General features: G+C 41.5%; 1 protein-coding gene and 2 long non-coding RNA genes across 3 annotated transcripts; 2 read left to right on the top strand and 1 right to left on the bottom strand.

The window, feature by feature from the left end:
• The first annotated feature begins 13006 nt into the window (after window positions 1-13006).
• On the top strand, window positions 13007-13735 carry LOC112263382. The gene is made up of 2 exons (XR_002955485.2): window positions 13007-13230; window positions 13619-13735. It is a non-coding gene; the product is annotated as an uncharacterized LOC112263382 (long non-coding RNA).
• A 1585-nt stretch (window positions 13736-15320) lies between these two features.
• Window positions 15321-20533, bottom strand: LOC112263384. Its single transcript, XR_002955486.2, has 4 exons — window positions 20445-20533; window positions 18939-19155; window positions 17073-18727; window positions 15321-16778 (listed from the first exon to the last, which is right to left on the bottom strand). It is a non-coding gene; the product is annotated as an uncharacterized LOC112263384 (long non-coding RNA).
• Window positions 20534-20576: 43 nt separating this feature from the next.
• On the top strand, window positions 20577-23421 carry LOC112263385 (interferon-inducible GTPase 5). The gene is made up of 2 exons (XM_024439548.2): window positions 20577-21242; window positions 21362-23421. Exons 1-2 carry the CDS (start codon window positions 20687-20689, stop codon window positions 21982-21984), a joined length of 1179 nt encoding a protein of 392 aa, XP_024295316.1. The 5' UTR covers window positions 20577-20686; the 3' UTR covers window positions 21985-23421.
• The last annotated feature ends 2327 nt before the right edge of the window (window positions 23422-25748 follow it).

Below are 25748 nucleotides of genomic sequence, written 5' to 3' on the forward strand. Positions count from 1 at the left end.
TCTTGCGAGGGTGATCAGACCTCACAAGAAAGTCAGAACAGAGGTCATTCAACACCGTTATTAAATAAAATAGGCTATAGGCTATGTAAAATAACCTGGTAGGCCTACCCTGTAGCAAACAAAATAATTTGCATAGGCTATATCCCATACCTGTTTAACTTTAAACGCTTGTTTTGACATGTTAGTTCAAAACAGGCTGAATTCAGGCTTTGCCATGCATTTTTGTATGGTCAAAAGATGGAGCCAATTGTTTTAGGTTATGCTTTGAATTCTTGCCGACTGTAAACACGGTATGCTGATGCAAGGCATACCCAGAGTGTTGATTATTGTTCATGTTGATAGAGAAGGCCTGCATGACAGACATTGCGTATAATTTAGGTTCCATTTCACATCACGCTGTTCTTAGAACTGTATTATTCCGTGAAAACGGAGTGGGCGGGAAATCCTGGTAAACCGGTTCCAGGTGAGGGCCAAGCAACTCTGAGAGAGGTAGGACCAGATAGTATCCTGCCAGCATATACAATTTAACGTTGACATATTTTTCCCAAAAGTGGATTTTTACTGGCATATAAAGACCAAACCCCATACGATGGGTTAATGATACGAGAGCTGGTTTTACATGTAAGCATTCAGTAATAGGAAACGAATTGTCGGTTAGGACACTCAAGCCTAGTATACATCCAGCAGAGTGATTTAAATGCAAGTTGACAACTGTGACATTAGTTAGCACTGACACCATTACCCCTGATTCTGGCAACATCCTCATTTACAGACAATTGATGTACCAACCCCAAACCATATCCCTCAGTTCTACAACCTAGTAAACAAACTACATTAGGTTAACATGAACTAGGACCCATTACACGTTATCATTTGATGCTGAAACAAGTAGGAAGCTACTAGCATACATTGACAAACACTCACAAATGAAAGTCAAATGGAAATTAAACCCCTAGCATTTACCTTGTTTATACCCAACAAAAGGGTCAAAGTAGTAATATAATTATTGATGCCAAAGCATGTTTAAATTGCAATGAAATTTTTTGGACATCACCCCAGGTACTTAAGTCAGGTCACTGACCTCAACTCAAAGTATGAACCTTCAAAACATAACTTAGCTGGAGAGAAGTAATGACCCTGAAAGGGCTGAAGTCTGATGCAGAGTTGGCCTGTTTTCTGCTTGTTAATTACACCCCTAGCATTTAACCCATTTATACCCAACAAAGGGGTCAAAGTAGTAATATATTGCTGATGCAAATGCATGTTTAAAATGCAATGAAAAGGTTTTGACACTACCCCAGTTAGTCAAGTCAGGTCACTGACCTCAACTCATATTATGAACCTTCAAAACAATACTGAGGAAAGAAAGACACATTTCTCAAATTTCTCCTTCGCCAAGATGATACCTCGACTTGACAGTTGTGGCATAATGTCACGCTGTTCATAGAAATGTATTATCCCGTGAAAACGGAGTGGGCGGGAAATCCTGGTAAACCTGTTCTAGCTGTTAAACTATGTTAGAGGAGCTACAGTGGTGGTGTCAATGCTAACTAATGTCACAGTTGTCAACTTGCATTTAAATAGCTCTGCTGGGTGTATACTAGGCTTGAGTGTCCTAACCGACAATTAGTTTCCTATTAGTGAATAATTACATGTAAAACCAGCTGATGCAGAGTTGGCCTGTTTTCTGCTTGTTAATTAAACCCCTAGCATTTAACCCATTTATACCCAACAAAGGGGTCAAAGTAGTAAGATATTACTGATGCAAATGCATGTTTAAAATGCAATGAATTTTTTTTGACATCACCCCAGTTAGTCAAGTCAGGTCACTGACCTCAACACAAAGTATGAACCTTCAAAACAATACTGAGGAAAGAAAGACACATTTCTCAAATTTCTCCTTCGCCAAGATGATACCTCAACCTGACAGTTGTGGCATAATGTCACGCTGTTGATAGAAATGTATTATCCCGTGAAAACGGAGTGGGCGGGAAATCCTGGTAAACCTGTTCCAGCCGTTAAACTATGTTAGAGGAGCTACAGGTGAGGGCCAAGAAACTCTGAGAGAGCTTGGACCAGATAGTATCCTGCCAGCGTATACAATTTAACTTTGACATATTTTTCCCAAAAGTGGATTTTTACTGGCATATAAAGACCAATCCCCATACGATGGGTTAATGATACGAGAGCTGGTTTAACATGTAAGCATTCAGGGCCAAAAGGCCCTGTAGAGACTCCTGGTGTATCCCAATGGTGGATCCCTGCAGGGAGACAGCGTGGCGGAGCTGGTCCAAGTCTGCTGGGTCTGTCATGGCCAGTTCGTATTATCAAGGCACAAGGCGAGACCCAAATGCATACACAGGAGGCCGATGGATGGAGTCTTACAATGTTTATTAATCCAAAGGGGTAGGCAAGAGAATGGTGGTGAACAGGAAAATAGTCAAAACCAGATCAGACTCCATGAGGTACAAAGTGGCAGAAAGGCTTGTGGTCAAGGCAGGCAGAATGGTCAGGCAGGCGGGTACATTGTCCAGAAACAGGCAAAGGTCAAAACCGGGAGAACTAGAAAAAGAAGAATGCAAAAAGCAGGAGAACGGGAAAAACACTGGTTGACATGGAAACATGAACTGGCCCAGAGAGACAGGAAACACAGGGATAAATACACTGGGAAAATGGAGACAATCACAGAGACAGGTGAAACAGATCAGGGCGTGACACAAAAACAAGGACATTTCTAACCTTTTGAATGGTAGTGTATGTCAGGTCCACAATTATCCCACTGGGATAGGGGCTGGGATTCGATCCAAAAAGCTAGCGTGCTTCCCTCTGTGTAGGTAATTACTCCCCTAGACCAAGGTTAGTGACCCAAGTATAGACAATATGGTTCTAGCTCTACCTAGCCCATAGAGTGTCAGACGCAATCATTGTTGTCATTTCAAGTCACAACTTGCAGACTTGTGTTGCTGTGTGTTTTGTTGCTAACCTTACTTTGCTACCTGACAACTTTACGTTTTTTACTTTTTAATTACCGTTTACATTTTTAGTTTTTCCCTCACTCAACTTTTTTTTCATTCAACTTTTTCACTCCAGGCACTTTATCTGGACATGGTTCGTCAGGACCTCCAACAGCCGAAGCTAAGTAGTAACATTAACATGATGCCTTCTAATTGCAGTCGCTTTACTCATAATATACGGGAGAACGATCGCCTTACGGCGAGGATAGCTGTGCTGCAAGCCCAGCTTCAGACGCAATCGTTAGGCAAGGGTAATTTCAGTGTAGGAAAGAATGCAACAGCGTCTGTGCCACCAGTAAGTACAGATAGTAACATTAGTATAAATCCCCTCGCATGGTCCCCGCAGCCGGACAACTTTCTCATGGCTTCTGGAGGGAAATGCTGTAGGAATGCTCAACCGGTGTCGCTCATTCAGCCGACAGAAACTTTCAACCGGTTTTCCCCATTAAGCAGCGAGTCGGAGTCTGAGGCCAAAGCCTTCTCCTGTCTGTACTCCTCCCGTTACGGGGTCTGAGACGCCGAAGCTTTCCACCATTAGCTCTGACAAATTGAAAACCCTAGTCATTGGCGACTCCATTGCCCGCAGTATTAGACTTAAAATGAATCATCCAGCGATCATACACTGTTTACCAGGGGGCAGGGCTACCGACGTTAAGGCTAATCTGAAGATGGTGCTGGCTAAAGCTAAAACTGGCGAGTGTAGAGAGTATAGAGATATTGTTATCCACATCGGCACCAACGATGTTAGGATGAAACAGTCAGAGGTCACCAAGCACAACATAGCTTCAGCGTGTAAATCGGCTAGAAAGATGTGTCGGCATGGAGTAATTGTCTCTGGCCCCCTCCCAGTTAGGGGGAGTGATGAGCTCTACAGCAGAGTTTCACAACTCAATCGCTGGTTGAAAACTGTTTTCTGGCCGTCCCAAAAGATAGAATTTGTAGATAATTGGCCCTCTTTCTGGGACTCGCCCACAAACAGGACCAAGCCTTGCCTGCTGAGGAGTGACGGACTCCATCCTAGCTGGAGGGGTGCTCTCATCTTATCTACCAACATAGACAGGGCTCTAACTCCTCTAGCTCCACAATGAAATAGGGTGCAGGCCAGGCAGCAGGCTGTTAGCCAGCCTGCCAGCTTAATGGAATCTGCCACTTGCACAGTCAGTGTAGTCAGCTCAGCTATCCCCATTGAGACCGTGCCTGTGCCTCGACCTAGGTTGGGCAAAACTAAACATGGCGGTGTTCGCCATAGCAATCTCACTAGGATAAAGACCTCCATTCCTGCCATGATTGAAAGAGATCGTGATACCTCACATCTCAAAATAGGGCTACATAATGTTAGATCCCTTACTTCAAAGGCAGTAATATTCAATGAACTAATCACTGATCATAATTTTTACGTGATTGGCCTGACTGAAACATGGCTTAAGCCTAATGAATTTACTGTGTTAAATGAGGCCTCACCTCCTGGTTACACTAGTGACCATATCCCCCATGCATCCCGCAAAGGCAGAGATGTTGCTAACATTTACAATAGCAAATTTCAATTTACAAAAAAAAAATGAAGTTTTCGTCTTTTGAGCTTCTAGTCATGAAATCTATGCAGCCTACTCAATCACTTTTTATAGCTACTGTTTACAGGCCTCCTGGGCCATATACAGTGTTCCTCATTGAGTTCCCTGAATTCCTATCGGACCTTCTAGTCATAGCAGATAATATTCAAATTTTTGGTGACTTTAATATTCACATGGAAAAGTCCACAGACCCACTCCAAAAGGCTTTCGGAGCCATCATCGACTCAGTGGGTTTTGTCCAACATGTCTCTGGACCTACTCACTGTCACAGTCATACTCTGGACATAGTTTTGTTCCATGGAATAAATGTTGTGGATCTTAATGTTTTTCCTCATAATCCTGGACTATCGGACCACCATTTCATTACGTTTGCAATTGCAACAAATAATCTGCTCAGATCCCAACCAAGGAGCATCAAAAGTCAAACTATAAATTCTCAGACAACACAAAGATTCATTGATGCCATTCCAGACTCCCTCTGCCTACCCAAGGACATCAGATGACAAAAATCAGTTAACCACCTAACTGAGGAACTCAATTTAACCTTGCGCAATACCCTCGATGCATTTGCACCCCTAAAAACTAAAAACATTTGTCATAAGAAACTAGCTCCCTGGTATACAGAAAATACCCGAGCTCTGAAGCAAGCTTCCAGAAAATTGGAACGGAAATGGTGCCACACCAAACTGGAAGTCTTCCGACTAGCTTGGAAAGACAGTACCGTGCAGTATCGAAGAGCCCTCACTGCTGCTCGATCATCCTATTTTTCCAACTTAATTGAGGAAAATCAGAACAATCCGAAATTTATTTTTGATACTGTCGCAAAGCTAACTAAAAAGCAGCATTCCCCAAGAGAGGATGGCTTTCACTTCAGCAGTAATAAATTCATGAATTTCTTTGAGGAAAAGATCATGGTTATTTGAAAGCAAATTACGGACTACTCTTTAAATCTGCGTATTCCTTCAAAGCTCAGTTGTCCTGAGCCTGCACAACTCTGTCAGGACCTAGGATCAAGAGAGACACTCAAGTGTTTTAGTACTATATCACTTGACACAATGATGAAAATAATCATGACCTCTAAACCTTCAAGCTGTATACTGGACCCTATTTCAAATAAACTACTGAAAGAGCTGCTTCCTGTGTTTCGCCCTCCTATGTTGAACATAATAAACGGCTCTCTATCCACCGGATGTGTACCAAACTCACTAAAAGTGGCAGTAATAAAGCCTCTCTTGAAAAAGCCAAACCTTGACCCTGAAAATATAAAAAACTATCGGCCTACAGTGGGGAAAACAAGTATTTGATACACTGCCGATTTTGCAGGTTTTGCTACTTACAGGTCTGTAATTTTTATCATAGGTACACTTCAACTGTGAGAGACGGAATATCCAGAAAATCACATTTGTATGATTTTTAAGTAATCACTTTGCATTTTATTGCATGCAATAAGTATTTGATAAAGCAGAACTTAATATTTGGTACAGAAACCTTTGTTTGCCATTACAGAGATCATACGTTTCCTGTAGTTCTTGACCAGGTTTGCACACACTGCAGCAGGGATTTTGGCCCACTCCTCCATACAGACCTTCTCCAGATCCTTCAGGTTTCGGGGCTGTCACTGGGCAATACGGACTTTCAGCTCCCTCCAAAGATTTTCTATTGGGTTCAGGTCTGGAGACTGGCTAGGCCACTCCAGGACCTTGAGATGCTTCTTACGGAGCCACTCCTTAGTTGCCCTGGCTGTGTGTTTCGGGTCGTTGTCATGCTGGAAGACCCAGCCACAACCCATCTTCAATGCTCTTACTGAGGGAAGGAGGTTGTTGGCCAAGATCTCGCGATACATGGCCCCATCCATCCTCCCCTCAATACGGTGCAGTCGTCCTGTCCCCTTTGCAGAAAAGCATCCCCAAAGCATCCCCACCACCCCAACACCATGTTGGGATGGTGTTCTTGGGGTTGTATTCATCCTTCTTCTTCCTCCAAACACGGCGAGTAGAGTTTAGACCAAAAAGCTTTATTTTTGTCTCATCAGACCACATGACCTTCTCCCATTCCTCCTCTGGATCATCCAGATGGTGATTGGCAAACCTCAGACGGGCCTGGACATGAGCTGGCTTGAGCAGGAGGACCTTGCGTGCGCTGCAGGATTATAATTCATCACGGCGTAGTGTGTTACTAATGGTTTTCTTTGAGACTGTGGTCCCAGCTCTCTTCAGGTCATTGACCAGGTCCTGCCGTGTAGTTCTGGGCTCATCCATCACCTTCCTCATGATCATTGATGCCCCACGAGGTGAGATCTTGCATGGAGCCCCAGACCGAGGGTGATTGACCGTCATCTTGAACTTCTTCCATTTTCTAATAATTGCACCAACAGTTGTTGCCTTCTCACCAAGCTGCTTGCCTATTGTCTTGTAGCCTATCCCAGCCTTGTGCAGGTCTACAATTTTATCCCTGATGTCCTTACACAGCTGTCTGGTCTTGGCCATTGTGGAGAGGTTGGAGTCTGTTTGATTGAGTGTGTGGACAGGGGTCTTTTATACAGGTAACAAGTTCAAACAGGTGCAGTTAATACAGGTAATGAGTGGAGAACAGGAGGGCTTCTTAAAGAAAAACGAACAGGTCTGTGAGAGCCGGAATTCTTACTGGTTGGTAGGTGATCAAATACTTGTGTCATGCAATAAAATGCAAATTAATTACTTAAAAATCATACAATGTGGATTTTTGTTTCAGATTCTGTCTCTCACAGTTGAAGTGTACCTATGATAAAAAAAATACAGACCTCTGCATGCTTTGAAAGCAGGAAAACCTGCAAAATCGGCAGTGTATCAAATACTTGTTCTACCCACTGTATATCGCATCTTCCATTCCTACCAATATTTTTGAAAAAGCTGTTTCTTCAGTCTGGTTTTAGACCCCATCATAGCAATGAGACTGCACTTGTGAAGGTGGAAAATTACCTTTTAATGGAATCCGACCGAGGCTTTGCATCTGTCCTCGTGCTCCTAGACCTTAGTGCTGCTTTTGATACCATCGATCACCACATTCTTTTGGAGAGATTGGACACCCAAATTGGTCTACACGGACAAGTTCTGGCCTGGTTAACCTCTTGCGTCGACCTGAGACGCAGACGTCTCATCTAGCCATCAGCAAATGCAAATGCGCAACGCCAAATGCTAATAGCACTCGTTAAAACTCAAACGTTCATCAAAACACACATGCAGGGCACTGAATTAAAGCTACACTCGTTGTGAATCTAGCCAACAAGTCAGATTATTAAAATGCTTTTCGGCGAAAGCATGAGAAGCTATTATCTGATAGCATGCAACACCCCGAAATACCTGAAGGCGACGTAAACAAAAGAATTAGCATAGCCGGCGCTACACAAATAGCAGAAATAAAATATAAAACAAAGTGGTCTCTCTTCCTCGTTTGACCAAGAAACAATGAGAAGGCAATTGACAAGACTGGTGACATCGTGTGGAAGCTGTAGGACTTGCAATCTCGGCCCCATTTAATTTCGTGCCCCTTAAACAATACATGCAAGTGGCGCATGGATATTTTTTTCAGTTTTTCTTGCGCTTTTCGATGAAACAGACGCTCTGTTATAGTCACAGCGGTGATTTAACCAGTTTTAGAAACGTGAGAGTGTTTTCTATCCACACATACGAATCATATGCATATACTATATTCCTGGCATGAGTAGCAGGACGCCGAAATGTTGCACGATTTTTAACAGAATGTTTGAAAAAGTAGGGGGTCGACTTATTAAGAGCTTATCTGTCGGAAAGATATCAGTTTTTCTCTGTGAATGGTTTGTCCTCTGACAAATCAACTGTAAATTGTGGTGTTCCTCAAGGTTCCGTTTTAGGACCACTATTGTTTTCGCCTCTTGGGGATGTCATTCGAAAACATAATGTTAACTTTCACTGCTATGCGGATGACACACAGCTGTACATTTCAATGAAACACGGTGAAGCCCCAAAATTGCCCTCGCTAGAAGCCTGTGAATGGCTGCAAACTTTCTACTTTTAAACTTGGACAAAACAGAGATGCTTGTTCTAGGTCCCAAGAAACAAAGAGATCTTCTGTTGAATCTAACAATTAATTTTGATGGTTGTACAGTCGTCTCAAATAAAACTGTTAAGGACCTCGGTGTTACTCTGGAACCTGATCTGTCTTTTCAAGGACACATTTTTTCCATCTACGTAACATTGCAAAAATCTGAAACTTTCTGTCCAAAAATGATACAGAAAAATTAATCCATGCTTTTGTTACTTCTAGGTTAGACTACTGCAGTGCTCTACTTTCCGGCTACCCAGATAAAGCACAAAATAAACCTCAGTTAGTGCTAAATACGGCTGCTAGAATCCTGACTAGAACCAAAAAATTTGATCATATTACTCCAGTGCTAGCCTCCCTACATTGGCTTCCTGTTAAGGCAAGGGCTGATTTCAAGGTTTTACTGCTAACTACAAAGCATTACATGGGCTTGCTCCTACCTATCTTTCTGATATGGTCCTGCCGTACATACCTACACGGTAGGTATGTAGGTATGTATGGTCACAAGATGCAGGCCTCCTAATTGTCCCTAGAATTTCTAAGCAAACAACTGGTGAAAGGGCTTGCTCCTATAGAGCTCCATTTTTATGGAATGGTCTGCCTACCCATGTGAGAAACGCAGACTCGGTCTCAACCTTTAAGTCTTTACTGAAGACTCATCTCTTCAGTGGGTCATATGATTGAGTGTAGTCTGGCCCAGGAGTGTGAAGGTGAACAGAAAGGCTCTAGAGCAACGAACTGCCCTTGCTGTCTCTGCCTGGCCGTTTCCCCTCTTTCCACTGGGATTTTTACACCTTGAGACATGGATAGTGTATGTATACCATTCAGGGAGTGAATGGGAAAGATTAAATATTTAAAGGAGCATTATGTAGAATTTTTGCATTATAATGTCATAAACTGTCCATAATATATCTGCAGTAATAGTGGAATGATAGTGTTTCACCCCCCAAAAATAGAAAACATTTGCTTTGGGTGTCACGAATATTACCGAAGGTGGCTCCCCTTCTTGTTCGGGTGGTGCTCGGCGGTGGTCGTCGCCGGTCTACTAGCTGCCACCGATCCTATGTTCCGTGTTCGTTTGGTTTTGTCTAATTGGTTTCACCTGTTTATTGTTTGGTTGTTAGGGTGGGGTTATTTAAGTTTGTTTAGCCCGCTTCTGTTTGTGTGGGCTTGTTCTCCTGTATGTCTGAGAGGTGTTCGTGTTTTTTGTTGGGTTTTCTCGCTGTCCTAGTATTTCACATCAGGGGACTATTTTGTTTTATAGTTACGCCTGTGTTGGGTATACTATTTTGTTCCTGTGAATTTTAGGACATTAAAGCGTGTTTTTTCCCGAATGCTTTGCTCTCTGTGCCTGACTCCACACCCATTCACTCATTGATCGTTACATTGGGCCATTACAAAATTGCATTCAGAATTTCAGTTTTCAGACTGTGCGTCTCTTCTTTTCAAATTGGAGGGCTCTTTCCCTCTTTGACTAGTGTCACTCGCAGGTGTGGTCATCTTCTTCTGAGCGCAATCTACAATGATTTCTAGCTAGCTAACATTATTTTTTACTTGTAGAGAGTTGACAAGCAAACTCAATAGCGAGGTTTAGCAAAAATTTAAGTTCTCATCTTCTTTAAGAAAAGGCCCCGCCACATTCCACGCCAAGGAAAGTGTTACCTCTGCCTGCTTTATCATGCATTGTGTCATCCAGCACCACACTGTCAGATGACAACACATGCTTAATTTCAAAAGCAGAATAGCTAGATACATTTTTCCTATTCCTTTCAATGATGGCTATTGGGTACTGTGAACTTTCTTGTGTGTGTATCATTTATGGTTGGTTTCTGTGTTTTTGTGTCCCTCTCTTTGCACCTGCCTCCTTTGAGAAGCCTATGTGGTGGGTGTATCTCTATGGTATTTTCATGTCTCCCTCTCTAGTATTCAAAATGTTTGCCAGTAAACTCAGCAAAAAAAGAAATATACCTTTTCAGGACCCTGTCTTTCAAATATAATTTGTAAAAATCAAAATAACTTCACAGATCTTCATTGTAAAGGGTTTAAACACTGTTTCCCATGCTTGTTCAATGAAATATAAAAAATGTATGAACATGCACCTGTAGAATGGTCGTTAAGACTAACAGCTCTCAGACGGTAGGCAATTAAGGTCACAGTTATGAAAACTTAGGACACTAAAGAGGCCTTTCTATTGACTCTGAAAAACTCCACAAGAAAGATGCCCAGGGTCCCTCCTCATTTGGGTGAACGTGCCTTAGTCATGCTGCAAGGAGGCATGAGGACTGCAGATGTGGCCAGGGCAATAAATTGCAATGTCCGTTCTGTGAGACGCCGAAGACAGCGCTACAGGGAGATAGGACGGACAGCTGATCGTCCTCGCAGTGGCAGACAATGTGTAACAACACCTGCACAGGATCGCTACATCCGAACATCACACCTGCGGGACAGGTACAGGGTGGCATCAACAACTGCCCGAGTTACACCAGGAACACACAATCCCTCAGTGCTCAGACTGTCCGCAATAGGCTGAGAGAGGCTGGACTGAGGGCTTGTAGGCCAGTTGTAAGGCAGGTCCTCACCAGACATCTCCGGCAACAACGTTGCCTATGGGCACAAAGCCACCGTCCCTGGACCAGACAGGACTGGCAAGATGTGCTCTTCACTGACAGGTCGCGGTTTTGTCTCACTAGGGGTGATGGTCGGAGTCACGTTTATTGTCGAAGGAATGAGCGTTACACCAAGACTCTGGACCCTGTACTCTGGAGGGACCCTGTAGACCCTGTACTCTGGAGCGGGATCGATTTGGAGGTGGAGGGTCCGTCATGGTCTGGGGCGGTGTGTCACAGCATCATCGGACTGAGCTTGTTGTCATTGCAGGCAATCTCAATTCTGTGCATTACAGGGAAGAAATCCTCCTCCCTCATGTGGTACCCTTTCCTGCAGGCTCATCCTGACATGACCCTCCAGCATGATAATGCCACCAGCCGTATTGCTCATTCTGTGCATGATTTCCTGCAAGACAGGAATGTCAGTGTTCTGCCATGGCCAGCAAAGAGCCTGGATCTCAATCCCAATGAGCACATCTGGGACCTGTTGGATCGGAGGGTGAGGGCCATTCCCCCCAGAAAATCCGGGAACTTGCAGGGGCCTTGGTGGAAGAGTGGGGTAACATCTAACAACAAGAACTGGCAAAGGAGATGCGCTGCAGTACTTAATGCAGCTGGTGGCCACACCAGATACTGACTGTTTCTTTGATTTTTACCCTCTCCCCCTCGTTAAGGAACACATTTTTCTTTGGAACTTGTTCAGTTTATGTCTCAGTTGTTGTATCTTGTTATGTTCATACAAATATTTCCACATGTTAATTAAGTTTGCTGAAAATAAACGCAGTTGACAGTGAGAGGACGTTTCTTTTTTTGCTGAGTCTATATGCTTGGAGTTTAACCGACTGTCTTTTTCTAAAGGGCCGATGAGTTTCTTGGGGAGCCTGGAGTGGTTGAGCTAGATGGGAGCAACTATTCCATGACATCAACCTATATGTGAATTGCCAATGTTGTACAGACCTTTTTCAGTGAATTTACTTTTTTTGTTATCACTACTATAGCCTGAATAATATAAGCATCTCTGTAGAAGTAAATGAAGATGAGGTCTAATGAATAGTGTGCAACAGTTACACACTAATGAATAGTGTGTAATTGTAAGATTGTTCTTAGTATTTGTGATGTGCTGGTGTTGTCACGGCCATCGTTAAAGGAAGACCAAAGCGCAGAGTGGTGAGCATACATATCTTTATTATTATGTCACCAACAAAACAAGAAACGACTGTGAAGCTTACAACGGCTAGAGTAGCCCTAACAAAGTCAACTTCCCACAAATGACAAATGGGGAAAGGTTGCCTAAGTATGATTCCCAATCAGAGATAACGATAGACAGCTGTCCCTGATTGAGAACCATACCCAGCCAAAACATAGAAATACAAAATCACAGAAAACAGAACATAGAATGCCCACCCAAATCACACCCTGACCAAACCAAAATAGAGACATAAAAATTCTCTCTAAGGTCAGGGCGTGACAGGTGTACTTACTTTTGTTGTTTGTATTTACAATTTACCCATTATCCTATTAGTATGATTTATTTGTGATAGCATCGATTGGGATGATGAAATTGGTGCTGACTAGAGTGGTGATGAGACCTTGAGTCCCTCAAAGGAATCACAGGTGAATGAAGGTTCTGATGAAGAGGAGTCTGAAAAGTTTGAAGAATCTGGGGACAGTAGCTTGGATGAAGAATACATTCCTTCACTTTGTGTGCGGTTTGTTTATCATTCTATTCCTTTAGCAATGTATACATTGTATAGTGCTTCTTATGCTACATCTGTACCGTTTTTCAAAAATTGTTTATCCACATTATTTTCTATGTGTTAAAACACAAATGTGGATCTCTTCATCCACAGCTGCACATTGATAGACTACCGGTCATCTGTGTTGACTCCATCCTTTTAGAAGACTCATCTGCCACAGACGCCCCTCCATCCACAGACATGCCTGACCCACATCAATTGATTTGCAAGGATGACATCATTGGTAAGCATGCATTCCATCACTTATGAAGACTGTTTAATATATCTGACTAACTTTCTTGTACTACCTGTGGATCATGCGATAAAGGATGTCACAGACTTGTATCTTTGAACTTTCTATGCTATTTAGACATTGGTTGGCATCCACCCAAGTAAGGATGCTTGTGTGAATGTATTTGGTAATAGTATATATTTTAATATTATATTTTGTATATAATATAATATTTTATATAATTTTTTGTATTTATTTTTATCCGGTTGTGTCTCATTGAGATAAAATCTAATCTTCCAAGAGAGCTGGTTCGAGACCAAGACCGCGCACGGGGGAGGAGGGGTTACAATATATATATATATGGTAGTATGGTAACTATTTCATGTTGTCTTTATCTTAGAGATCTGCCCCAAAGGTCACTCCATCTGGAAATGGAAGTCTCAGCCCACAGTGAAACATGGGATGCTGGCAGGTGACGTTTTGTTGGCCACAAACATTTTGCTGTCTGGAAATAATTTAAAAAAAATGGGCCTCCTTTTGAAATTCATGAATTCATACATACTGTGTGGACTCTATAAAAATGTTCTGGATGGAGAAAAGGGCTATGATCATTGATTGTCTGCGAACCAAAGACAGTGTGGTAGCCCTAGGTAAGACTTAATTGTTAAAGAATAATGTGATGAATTAAAAACTATACCAGTTTAATTTAAGGTCAAAAAAATGTACAGCTGTGCCATATACTGTAGATTGCAACATAGTTGGGAAGAGATTTTCGATGTAGCGATTACATGGCACATGGTTTATGAACTGATATGCAAAATGACGCCGAATTCAAAACTTTTAATTTTTCAATTTAAATGATTATACAAAATTCTTGCAACCAACAGAATGTTATAAATATATTGCTGCGAAGACACATAATCATTAGATCATTTGTATTGGTACTGTCCATAAGTAGCTTGATTTTGGTAACATGTCCAGGAATTGTTGAAGAAGTGCAACATTTACCTGGAGCTAGCTCTGCAGATAGTACTACTAGGTGATTTGAAAAGTCATAAGTCAATCGAGCAATAATAGAATAATGCTTTCAGCAAAAACGTTTATCTTTAATTCACAATCTGTAGAAACTATGAGAACAGAAAGGTACAGAAGTTTTGTGAAACATCACAGCACAGTTGAAAAATATATGGCTAATGGAAATAAAAAATGGTTGGTGTTAAGCGATAGATGGGAAGGGTTGAGTGGAGCTGAAGGATGGGATTAAAAACAAGCAAAAGATAACTATTGTAAAATACATTGTGTGCGTAAAATGTGTACAGTATGTATAAACTGGAAGTAGAAGCCTCAGGGTTGTTGTCCATTGGTTAATTCTACGTAGGAGATGTGTGGTAGGGTTTGTGAAAAAAAATATTTTTAAAATATCTGTGTAATATATATATATATATATATACATACACACCTTTTAGAACACCTACTCATTAAAGTTTTTTTTTTTTTTTTTTTTTTAAATGTTTACTATTTTTTTATTACTATTTTTTACTCGAAACTATGAAATAACACATATGGAATCAAGTATTAACAAAAAAAAGTGTTAAACAAATCAAAGTATATTTTATATTTGTGATTCTTCAAATAGCCACCCTTTGCCTTGATGACAGCTTTGCACAATCTTGGCATTCTCTCAGCCAACTTCACAAGGTAGTCACCTGGAATGCATTTCAATTAACAGGTGTGTCTTGTTAAAAGTTCATTTGTGGAATTTATTTCCTTCTTAATCCATTTGAGCCAATCAGTTGTGTTATTGCACAGGAGGGTATACAGAAGATAACCCTATTTGGTAAAAAAACAAGTCCATATTATGGCAAGAACAGCTCAAATAAGCAAAGAGAAATGACAGTCCATCATTACTTTAAGACATGAAGGTCAGTCAATACGAAACGTTTCAAGAACTTTGAAGGTTTCTTCAAGTGCAGTCGCAAAAACCATCAAGCATTATGAAACTGGCTCTCATGTGGAACGCCACAGGATTGGAAGACCCAGAGTTACCTCTGTTACAAAAGAGAAGTTCATTAGAGTTACCAGCCTCAGAAATTGCAGCCCAAATAAATGCTTCACAGTTCAAGTTCAAGCAACAGACACATCAACATAAGCTGTTCAGAGGAGCTTGTGTGAATCAGGCCTTTGTTGCAAAGAAATCACTACTACAGGACACAAATGATAATAAGAAACTTGCTGGTTCAAGAAACACAGCAATGGACAGTAGACTAGTTGATATTTGTCCTTTGGTCTGGAATCCAAATTTTAGATTTTTGTTTCCAATCGCCGTGTTTTTGTGAGACGTGGTGTGGGTGTACGTACAGATGATCTCCACAAGTGTATTTACCACCGTAAAGCATCCCTGTGTCCATGGGGCTCTATCTGCCTCTAGGGGTGTATATTATGTCTGGGGTGACATTAATTACCCCTGGACAAATGAACTCAATGACATATTTGAAGTCGTAATCAGCGAGTCGTCCATGACCACAGACTTCCCCCCGCTTCCAGTGTTGTTTATATTTCACTTGACTTCCCACATCTCCTTGAATAGTAAGGCTTGGAGTAAGTTCTCATTTACCAGCAATGAACTGGCACAAGTCATTGGGGTTAAATGTTGTTTTGAGGGTGACATTTCAACCGTAAAATTATGTCAACGGTAAACAATATAGACAAACGTTGTCTGAAATGTGTACAATTGTGTCTTTGAAACTTTTCATTCAGAAAAAACTAATATACAAAATAAAAAAGTGAAATGTTTTATTCAAGCACACTTTCAGATGTATGAATAAAAATCGGACATTTTCCCATTTAAACTTTATTGTGCCGGGAGAAAGTGAGAAATAAACAAGCAACCTTTAGAATATTTTATATGGCATGATGTGCCCAGTAAGAAGGTTGATGTCCTGAAGATGCACCTGGCAGGTGTTTGTGTGTGGAGAATGCATACTGAGGGAGAGGTTGTGTTCTGTTCACAGCAAGTGACACGATGTCATACTAATGTCATGCTGATAAGTGTCTGGCAATGGACATTCTTTGGGCATAACACTAGTACGTCATCATGCCAAATACTTTGAGAATCCTAGCGCCCAGGGTGGAACCCAGTGTACTCAGAATGGGGATCAGGGAAGGTATCCCTGACTCTCCAAACACAGTAACTGGGGATGACAACTCAGTTTCCTGCACAAAGCTGCCACATCACAAACATAATTCTACGGTTGAAATGTGTAGGCAGCATGCCGGTATTCCCTGGAGTCATCTCCAGGCTCTGCTGCGTCAGCCACTGCCAGCACGTCAACCCTTTACCGCCTGTGCAAACATAAATATCTGTTGTCTAGGCAGTACTGGGCAAAATGTGGCAGCTGGCTTACACAGAAGTCTGGTCCCTGACCGCATCTCTCTCTCGGCTTACCATTCCGTTGTCGGTAAATCTCTAGGACATCAAAAACCAATCCTGGCTCTCCCTTAAACATTCGCCTCACCACCTCTTTGTTGTCTGCATAATTCAGCTCCCTGATGATGAATTCCTGAATGAACAGATGCACACAGCCTATTATCAGTAAGGCAGAATGTGATATTTCTCTCCACACTCAGCTAAAGGTTGTTCTCCTATGTATGGTCAAGGTCTACGATTCATTCAAAGCAACTACTTTCCATTGCAAATTGATGAAACTAGATCATGTTTCTACTGAAAGTAGTACGTGTAGATAAATACCAAAAACAAAAATGTATTTATCCACCAATTATTATGTTCATACAATAACTATTCAAGAGGGTACTTTATTTTTGATAAATATATTGGCATTTAACATAATACAAACCTGTGTGGCAGCCATTCTATCATGTCGGAGAGCAAAAAGACTCTCCTCATCCTCATTTCTGTCTCTCTACTGCCTGCCTCTGCCTGTCCGTCCTCTGCCCCTGGCTCTCCCTCTAGCCCTGCTAGTTGGACTGCCATCATCAACGTTGTCCAATGCAACCTGCGCATACAATGAATGACGTTAGTTGGATGTCCTGCTATGTGAAATACTTTCTTAAATACCTTGGCTATTACAAAACAATTTCACAAGGTTGAAACTATTTGTGTCAAACTAACATTGGTTTAGCAAACGTTAACAAGGCTAGCAAGGGAACTGAAAGAACACATCACGTTAACTTGCCATATGGTTTTACAATACAAATACTTTTTGGAGTTTAACGTTATATTTCACCTCATCACTCGACATTCTGTGTGTCCAGTGGTTAGCTAGTGGACTGCTGCTGTAGCTGTATGAAATGGCTGGCTAGCTAGTTAGCTAGCTATGCCTATATAAACAAATCCACACGTTTTAGAATGAAAGGGTGAGAGCATGCAAAGTAGGAGTGACTCTAGGCTTGTTGAGAAAGGGGCTGGGGGTGGGGAGGGGGAGAGTTTTTGTAATACGCCAAGCTTCCACGACGTTTGAGAAAAATAGGGATATATCATTTAAGTGCCTATGAACGGGGTATGTTATTGGGTGGCCGGCGCACCGGTTTGTGCCAAGAACTGCAACGTTGCTGGGGTTTTCATGCTCAGTTTCCCCCGTGTATCAAGGATGGACCAACCAAAGGACATCCAGCCAACTTGACACAGCTGTGGAAAGCATTGGAGACAACATGGGCCAGTATCCCTGAAGAGTCCATGCCCTGCCGAATTTAGGCTTTTCTGAGGGTAAAAGGGGAGATGAGATGGGACTTCCTACGGGTTAAAGAAAGATCACAGAATTCCATACAGATCACAGGTGGTATCAGCCAATGAAAATATTCCATAACCCCAAGTGGCAGTAAATCACCAACCTTTGCTTTATACCTGTTCAAACACAGTCTAGGTGGCAGTGTGAACCATTTCAGTTTGTTTGCCAACTCATAGAAGTAGTAGAAGACAATTTACTTGAAATGGAGGTTGCCTCAATGGTGCTGCCCGTGCAGACACCATAATGGGGCAGGTATCATGTTGCGATGTCTAAGTCTATAGTCATGTAGACTAGTTCCATAAAAGATTGTTAGGTCCCGGTCATTCCCTTTCGTGTTGTTGTCATGGCGAGCAGAGGGTGACGCTGACGCCTTCCCCTATCCAACAGGCAGGGAACAGCTCCTGAGTGAAGGCACAGTGGAAGTCAGCAGCTGCGTCGGCCGTCTTCATAGTACGTCAGTTTTCCAGCCTGGTAGTCCAGCAGCATTCCGATGCGGGAGTGTTGGGAGTGGCCAGCCACCATCTCCCGGCACACGTTGCGCCAGGCCCTCAGCTTGAACTCATCCAGTTGAAGGCTCCAGCGTAGACCGTTCATTCACACCATACACCATTTCCACTTTTCCATCCAGGGAATGCCCTTGAGGTCATACGGGGGAGTGATGTGGGGTTCAAAGATTATAGTGGGAAGAGGCGCCCATAGGTTCTCCTGAGAGGGGAGCAGGTGGCTGTGCGAGGGTCAAAGGTCAGGGTTCAGGGTTCAGTGGTCTGAGGAGGAGAAGACATTTCGGTATACAGCTAAATTAACTCAAAAACAAAGGATAGGTGATACATCACATTTATGTTGGCAAAGGAAGACAAACAGATATTTTAACAGATTGGAGATGACTATCCATAAAAACAACACACAGCTCTAGCTAAATATAGAGCATTTGCCTTGGCAAAGTAAGACAATATGGGTGTCACACAATTAGGTTACCTTGCGTGTCCTTACACACAGCCTCCTCCTTCATACAGTGAGGTTAGGTTACCATACTTGTCCTGCCCCACAGCTGTAGACACAGCCTCTACAGGTCCTCAGACACAAGCATGGAGATACGTGACAGGAGGTCCGTCACCCAGGTGAGCCTCTCCTGCAGGTTAGCGGTCACATCCACTTCAATGTCCTTCACATGACAAACCACCAGCCGAGACACCTACAGAGATGATATATTATGATTTGTGTTGACCAAGGCCCTTCTCCCCGGATTGTGCAGTTAGGCCGGGTGGCCAGATCGAGGAAGTGTCTTGGTGGTGATGGAGGCCTCTGTGTTCTTGGTGACCTTTAATGCTGCAGGAATGTGCCTCAACACAATCCTCTCTTGGAGCTCTACGGACAATTCCTTCGACCGCATGGCTTGGTTTTTGCTCGACATGCACTGTCAACTATGGGACCTTATATAGACTGGTGTGTTCCTTTCCAAATCATGTACAATCAATTGAATTTACCACAGGTGGACTCAAATCAAGGTATAGAATCATCTCAAGGATGATTAATGGAAACATAATGCCCCTGAGCTCAATTTCTAGTCTTATGGCAAAGTGTCTGAATACCTATGTAAAATTAGATTTAGCAGACTAGGATTGATAATGTCAAAAGCCGCACTGAAGTCTGTCAAGTCATATGTAAGTGCATATAAAAATATTTTTGCTAGGACTATCTGGGAGTGGTCTGAGTGGGGAGGAGACAACATAAATAGCATTTGTCACCAGGCAGGCAAACAGCTCTTACACAGAACGGGTTTATCATATTCACAATTTCAATGGTATTATTTCCAACCTCATTTTGTGGTTATATCAAAGGAAAATCATGTCTTTGATTGCACTGGGCCTTATACAATGTCATCAGTGTAGAATTTCCTATTATGCTTAAAGAAGCTCTGCTTTTCTTTTTGGTAAAACTGAGGTTATAGTGCGCATCGATACTTCAACATGGACTTTTAACACCTCACATGCAAAACGAAGAGGAACATATTTCACTTATTTTTTAACACAATTTGTGCTGTTTGAATACAATGTCCCTTGAACAGAGTGAAATGGAATTGACCCAAGTGGCCATAATTACAGCCATACTGTAAAGGCTGTTGGAAGGAGAGGACCAAGGTGCAGCGTGATACGTGTTCATGATTTTTATTAACTGAACACTGAAATAACAAAAATAACGAGAATGAACAAAAACAAAAACAGTCCTGTCAGGTGCAGAAAGACACAAAACAGAAAACAACTACCCACAAAACCCATGTGGGCAAGAGCTACCTAAGTATGGTTCCCAATCAGAGACAACGATAGACAGCTGTCAACGATAGACACTGAGAACCATACCCGGCCAAAAACAAAGAAATACAAAAACATAGAAAAAAGAACATAGAATGCCCACCCTAGTAACATCCTGGCCTAACCAAAATAGAGAATAAAAGCCTCTCTATGGCCAGTGCGTGACACATACCTTGTAGGTATTCAGTCTGTGTGAATGTTCATAAACATTTCCAGATGTAGAGAACAGGTCGTTATCCTTGGTCCCACACCCTGACGTACAAAGTAGACCGTAAAGATAAGGTATCTTACAATGCTGCTGCCAGTTATGGGTGGGTGTGGTCTAAGACTGTCATTATATGTATAGTTCCTTGTCTCGCCATTGTCAAACATACATACATTCATTCACTTGCATTTATTTGAAATACGATTGCCATGGAGAATATTGATGAAGTTTCAGCAGTACCAAGAGAGCTTGAAGAAGCATTGAAGAACAACAGCTTGACCACAGCTGCAGGCAAGATTCAAGATTATTTGAAGGAGATTAATAATGTGGAGCTGAATATTGCTGTCACAGGTGAGACAGGCTCCGGTAAATCTACCTTTGTCAATGCGTTCAGAGGCATGAAGAATAATGAAGAAGGAGCTGCTCTAACTGGTGTGGTGGAAACCACCATGGAGGCAAAGGCTTACCCCCACCCAAAATACCCAAATTTGAAAGTTTGGGATCTCCCTGGTATTGGCACCTCTAACTTCAAACCAGAAGAGTACCTTCAGAAAGTTGAATTTGATCGTTTTGATTTCTTCATCATAGTCTCATCAGAGCGATTCAGAGCCAATGACATTACTCTGGCCAAGGAGATCCAGAAGATGAAGAAGAAGTTCTACTTTGTTCGCTCCAAGATAGATAACGACATGAAGGCTGAGGGGAGAAAAGAGATGTTTGACCAAGATAAGACACTGGAAACAATCAGACAATACTGCATCAAAGGTTTGTCTACACACTATGTGCATTATGTAAATGTACTCTATTGCTAAACAAAAGGAATTTGTTTTTTCATATTGTAGTTAGTGGGGTTTTATTTGACTTTACTTTGTTTTGCTCCTCAGGGCTTGAGGATCAGGGTCTGGGCTCTCCTAAGGTCTTTCTCATCTCCAGTTTTGACCTTGGTTACTACGATTTCCATGACTTTGAGGAGACAATAGAGAAAGAGCTTCCTGACCACAAGAGGCATGTACTACTGTTGTCCATCCCTAATATAACCCTGAAAATCAACCAGAGGAAGAAGGAGGCTTTCAAAGCCAACATGTGGAGGCTAGCTTTTGTATCTGGCGTTGTGGCAGCAATACCTATCCCAGGTCTTTCCTTTGCTGTAGATGTAAGCATCTTGGTAATTGAGCTCAAGAAGTACTATAATGCTTTTGGTCTTGATGATGAGTCCCTGCAGAGCCTAGCTAACAGAATGAATGTGCCAGTGGAGGAGCTGAAAGCAGTCCTCAAGTCACCTCTGAACAAAGAAATAAACAAAGATGTGGTTGTCAAGTTGCTTCAAAGTTCAGTTATCGCAGGGGTAACGGTGGTTGAGTACCTGTTCAGTAACATTCCTATTGTCGGCAGCTTAACTGCCATATTGATTTCCTTTGGTACAACCGAGTACATGTTGAGGAAGTGTCTGAATGAGCTGGCTGATGATGCACACAATGTTCTGATGAAGGCACTGGCCAATGAGTGAGATAATGTTCAATATTGAATTGCAAGCTAGATCTGTGTTTGCGTTCTTTCTTGAATACTGTCTTCAAACAAGGAAATGCTGATAAGTAGATAATTAAATTATGCTACTTGAAAATAAATGTTCAAATGTAATTGATCAATGGGACAGTAAGGTCACAATAGTTTTAATATAGGTTAGCACAATATAACCTTACTGCATTAGATGGGAAATTCATATTGAGATCTACAGCTTTTTACTCATAGTAAATTTACTCTGAAAATATATATTCACAGAAAATACACTTGCTTTTACAATTTAACTCCAGTATAATCTAATCCTAGCCTTTTGAGAACCAAATTGGATGTGCTTTGAAACAATTGCATGATATTTGAACATGACTCCCTCTAGAAAGTGGATTTGAAAATAATCCTAGTTTAGAATGAACCAGTGTTAATTGTCTATATATAAATTGTGTTTTTACCCAACATTACTCATTCAGTACATAGGTTCTACATGAGAACAAATTATTGACCAGTTTCCTGTGTTCTCTTCTGAATCACATTCATCTTTATCTAAAACCGTCACTCTTTACTTTCCCATATTAACTAGTGCAATATTGCAGTTCATGAGCAGACCGCCACACTATTTAGCTGGTCAACAGTTTTAGTGTTGGTCATGCAAGGCAGTAGATGGTAATGAAAGGAATACCTAGTCAGTTGTACAACTGAAATGTGTCTTCCGCATTTAGCCCAACCCCTCTGAATCAGTAGATGTAAACTATAAATAAAACACGAGGTTCAGTAATGCACATGACATATTATAGATTTGTAGACTGTAAATAGAGGGTTTTATGAGCCTTACAGCAGTTAGTGGCACTGACAGAACCTTATCAAGTACAAAAACGTCTCTCGATCTATAACATCCCACTCAATGAACAATAGTTACACTTACTGGATGATGTCACTCCACTGTTTAATTATTACCCTTCAGTCCTTTCTGGGTTGGTTTTTATTATCTATTTACTTTTCAAAACTTAAACCCTACTTATTAATAAATAACATTGAAGGCGTAAGTGAGACAACGTGTCCCAATGCTTGGCACTGTGGGAATGTCTTCACTACTACCTACTGACCTCCGCACTTAACAGCCTGAGTCAGGGCGTAGCACTTGAGACACCTGTCACTGAGTAGACCGATGGTCAGTTATTTAAAATATTTTACCACTCACTAAAAATACATGCAAAAGGGTTGATCTGACATCTGTTTTTTCATATTTTGTGTAATGAAATAAATGCAGAGTGACATTTACTGCTTTCGGGGTTACTTATTTACACCAGTCAATTAAATAATTGTTATTATGATGTATTCTGTACGTTTAGTGAAGGCAATGTGTAAATGTGATTTCATTGTTATGACTTTCTCTTTACATTGATCAAAAATAAATGTTCAATGTTCAACACCACTGCTCACACACCCGTCGTTACTAAGGCAACCAGTGTAGCCAAGTTAGCAAATGACTGCTGTTTGAACACACACACATACACACATCCAATTTGCTGTTTCGACAGTCAGTTTTCCAAAACATATTTTAACAACAAAACTGATCTGAGCATTTAAGGCCTGCACTGTGAACATGGCTTCAAGGAAAGGTTCACCTATTTTGAATGTAATATTGTTTTTGTGCATCTCTGAGTGATGTTCTATCAATTCCCTGGGTCACTTCATGTTTTCATGTGTATCTGAGTTACTGGCATTCAAGCACGCAGAAATCCGGCAGGTATGACGTAGCACTGTATAAAGTAGTTCTCACTACTATGGAATTTAATACGAATGCGACTTTTAGATTGCGAAAACCTCTATCACACGTTAGATTTCAATACTTGCCGATGTCATAACTTGGGAGGATGCCTTCTCTCGAATGAACCATTGAATACATTTTTGCGATATTCCTACCTTAAGAATACTTTTTTTTTAACGAATCCAATAAATGAAAGAACGTATCACGCGCCACCCAGCAGACTGTCAACCAAAATTATTCACGTTGTTATGCTGCGTCACACGGTTGCTAAGCTAATCATCATGCAATCCCTTATCGAAGTCAATGTACAGTATATCTACGTGCCTATTTTCCTCGAAATAACATAATAATGTTTTGTACTTGTTGAAAAAATGTGTGCTAATGTTGTGTTTTTGAGCTAGCGCCCAATAGACTGCACAGAAGGTTGGTGGCACCTTAATTGGAGACGACAGGCTCGTGTTAATGCCTGGATTGTAATAGTATTAAACACATCAAACACATGGGTTCCAATTGTTTGATGCAATTCCATTAGCTCCTTTCTAGACATTATTATGAGCCGTCCTCTGCTCAGCAACCTCCACTTATAGACTCCAATTCACTCCTTGTCCCAGAATCGCCCAAAATGCACTGCAGAGTCCGTTGACGGAGTATGGGAAACGTTTCCCATCTCCTCATAAGTATGTCTGCCATAGTGAATGTCAGACCTCACTCTGAAGCACATCGATCTGCACGTTGAACATGGTGAGATTGTAGACTCCTAATTTACATGCTGATATTGTCTTTGGTATTATTGTGTGTAGCTACATTTGCTTGCTAGCTAGCTACTAAGCTAGCCAGCCCACAGAGAGAGCATTGCATTGTGGATTTTGTCGTCGACTTGAAATGCAATAGATTTCCACAACAATTGTTCATGTTGCCACCAACCTTATTATAATGCCAAAATGAAACATGTGTTATATTGTAAATATTGTTCTCACATATGAGTGTTATTTAACACTGTAAATGAAAGGAACGAGTGGATTTGTGTAGCTCGTCGTTGTTATTTGGGATTAATTGGGTGTTCTATTTGAAAGGATGCTTCGACTGATTTTTTTTTCCCCATTCAAGGCCTCTCAAAGATAAATGCATGTCGGTGCCACAAGAGGGTGCAAGGACCTTACAGTAACAGTCTTTTCGTATGGACAGTATATACTTTAGACTTTCTTGACACACATCATTTGCATCAAAGTCTGGCTATTTTATGACTTTTCTGACATGACTGATAGACAAATCCTAAACCTGACACATTATTTTTCATCTATTGTCATAAGATGATCAGGAGAGAGAAATGCAAACCTTCCCCATATGCTACTAACAAACTGTGACATCAAGTTTAATCATAGTGTTCCACACACAATACTTTAGCAATGCATCCTTCTATCATGACGTTCACTATTGTTATGTATTTGAAAATGTGTAAGCGATAAAGAGTGAACTTGACATTCACTCACCCATATCAGTGATACATTGTCAATTAAGGGCCTTACACATTAGCTGGCATTATACCCACCAGCTAGAGTCTTCTATTTACAGCAGTGTGTCAGCTGAATTCATTACGTTTAGGGTTTTTAAAATGTAAATGAAATCACAATTTAAAATACTAATTATCATTGTTTGATCTATAATGTTCAGTTGAATTGACAATTCATACATTATATCGATACTTCACACTTATTTTTTTATCTGGGTCTTGAAGTGAGGCCAGGATAAAACCCCAATTTGTGGTCGATCTGGCATCTACGGCGTGAAGGGTCCATGCGGCGCCAGAGATTATGATGCAGTTGCAGTGAACGTTGGCTGTACAGAAGATCCGTGCCTAACTCCATGCACCTCCCAAAATTGTACAGCTCTGGAGGTGACTCCCACTTGCATAACAGTGCAACAGTGCACTGAGGACAAACAGCACATTGTGTAAACAAGTAGACGAAGATGAAACATGTCTTTAGCTC

Source organism: Oncorhynchus tshawytscha, linkage group LG12, assembly GCF_018296145.1.
Source record: "Oncorhynchus tshawytscha isolate Ot180627B linkage group LG12, Otsh_v2.0, whole genome shotgun sequence".
Lineage (NCBI taxonomy): Eukaryota > Metazoa > Chordata > Actinopteri > Salmoniformes > Salmonidae > Oncorhynchus > Oncorhynchus tshawytscha.

Coding starts and splice junctions, on each gene's coding strand:
- LOC112263385 (XM_024439548.2), top strand. CDS start 20,687: ATGGAGAATATTGATGAAGTTTCAGCAGTACCAAGAGAGCTTGAAGAA. Junction 21,243..21,361: donor CAGACAATACTGCATCAAAG/GTTTGTCTACAC, acceptor TTTGCTCCTCAG/GGCTTGAGGATCAGGGTCTG.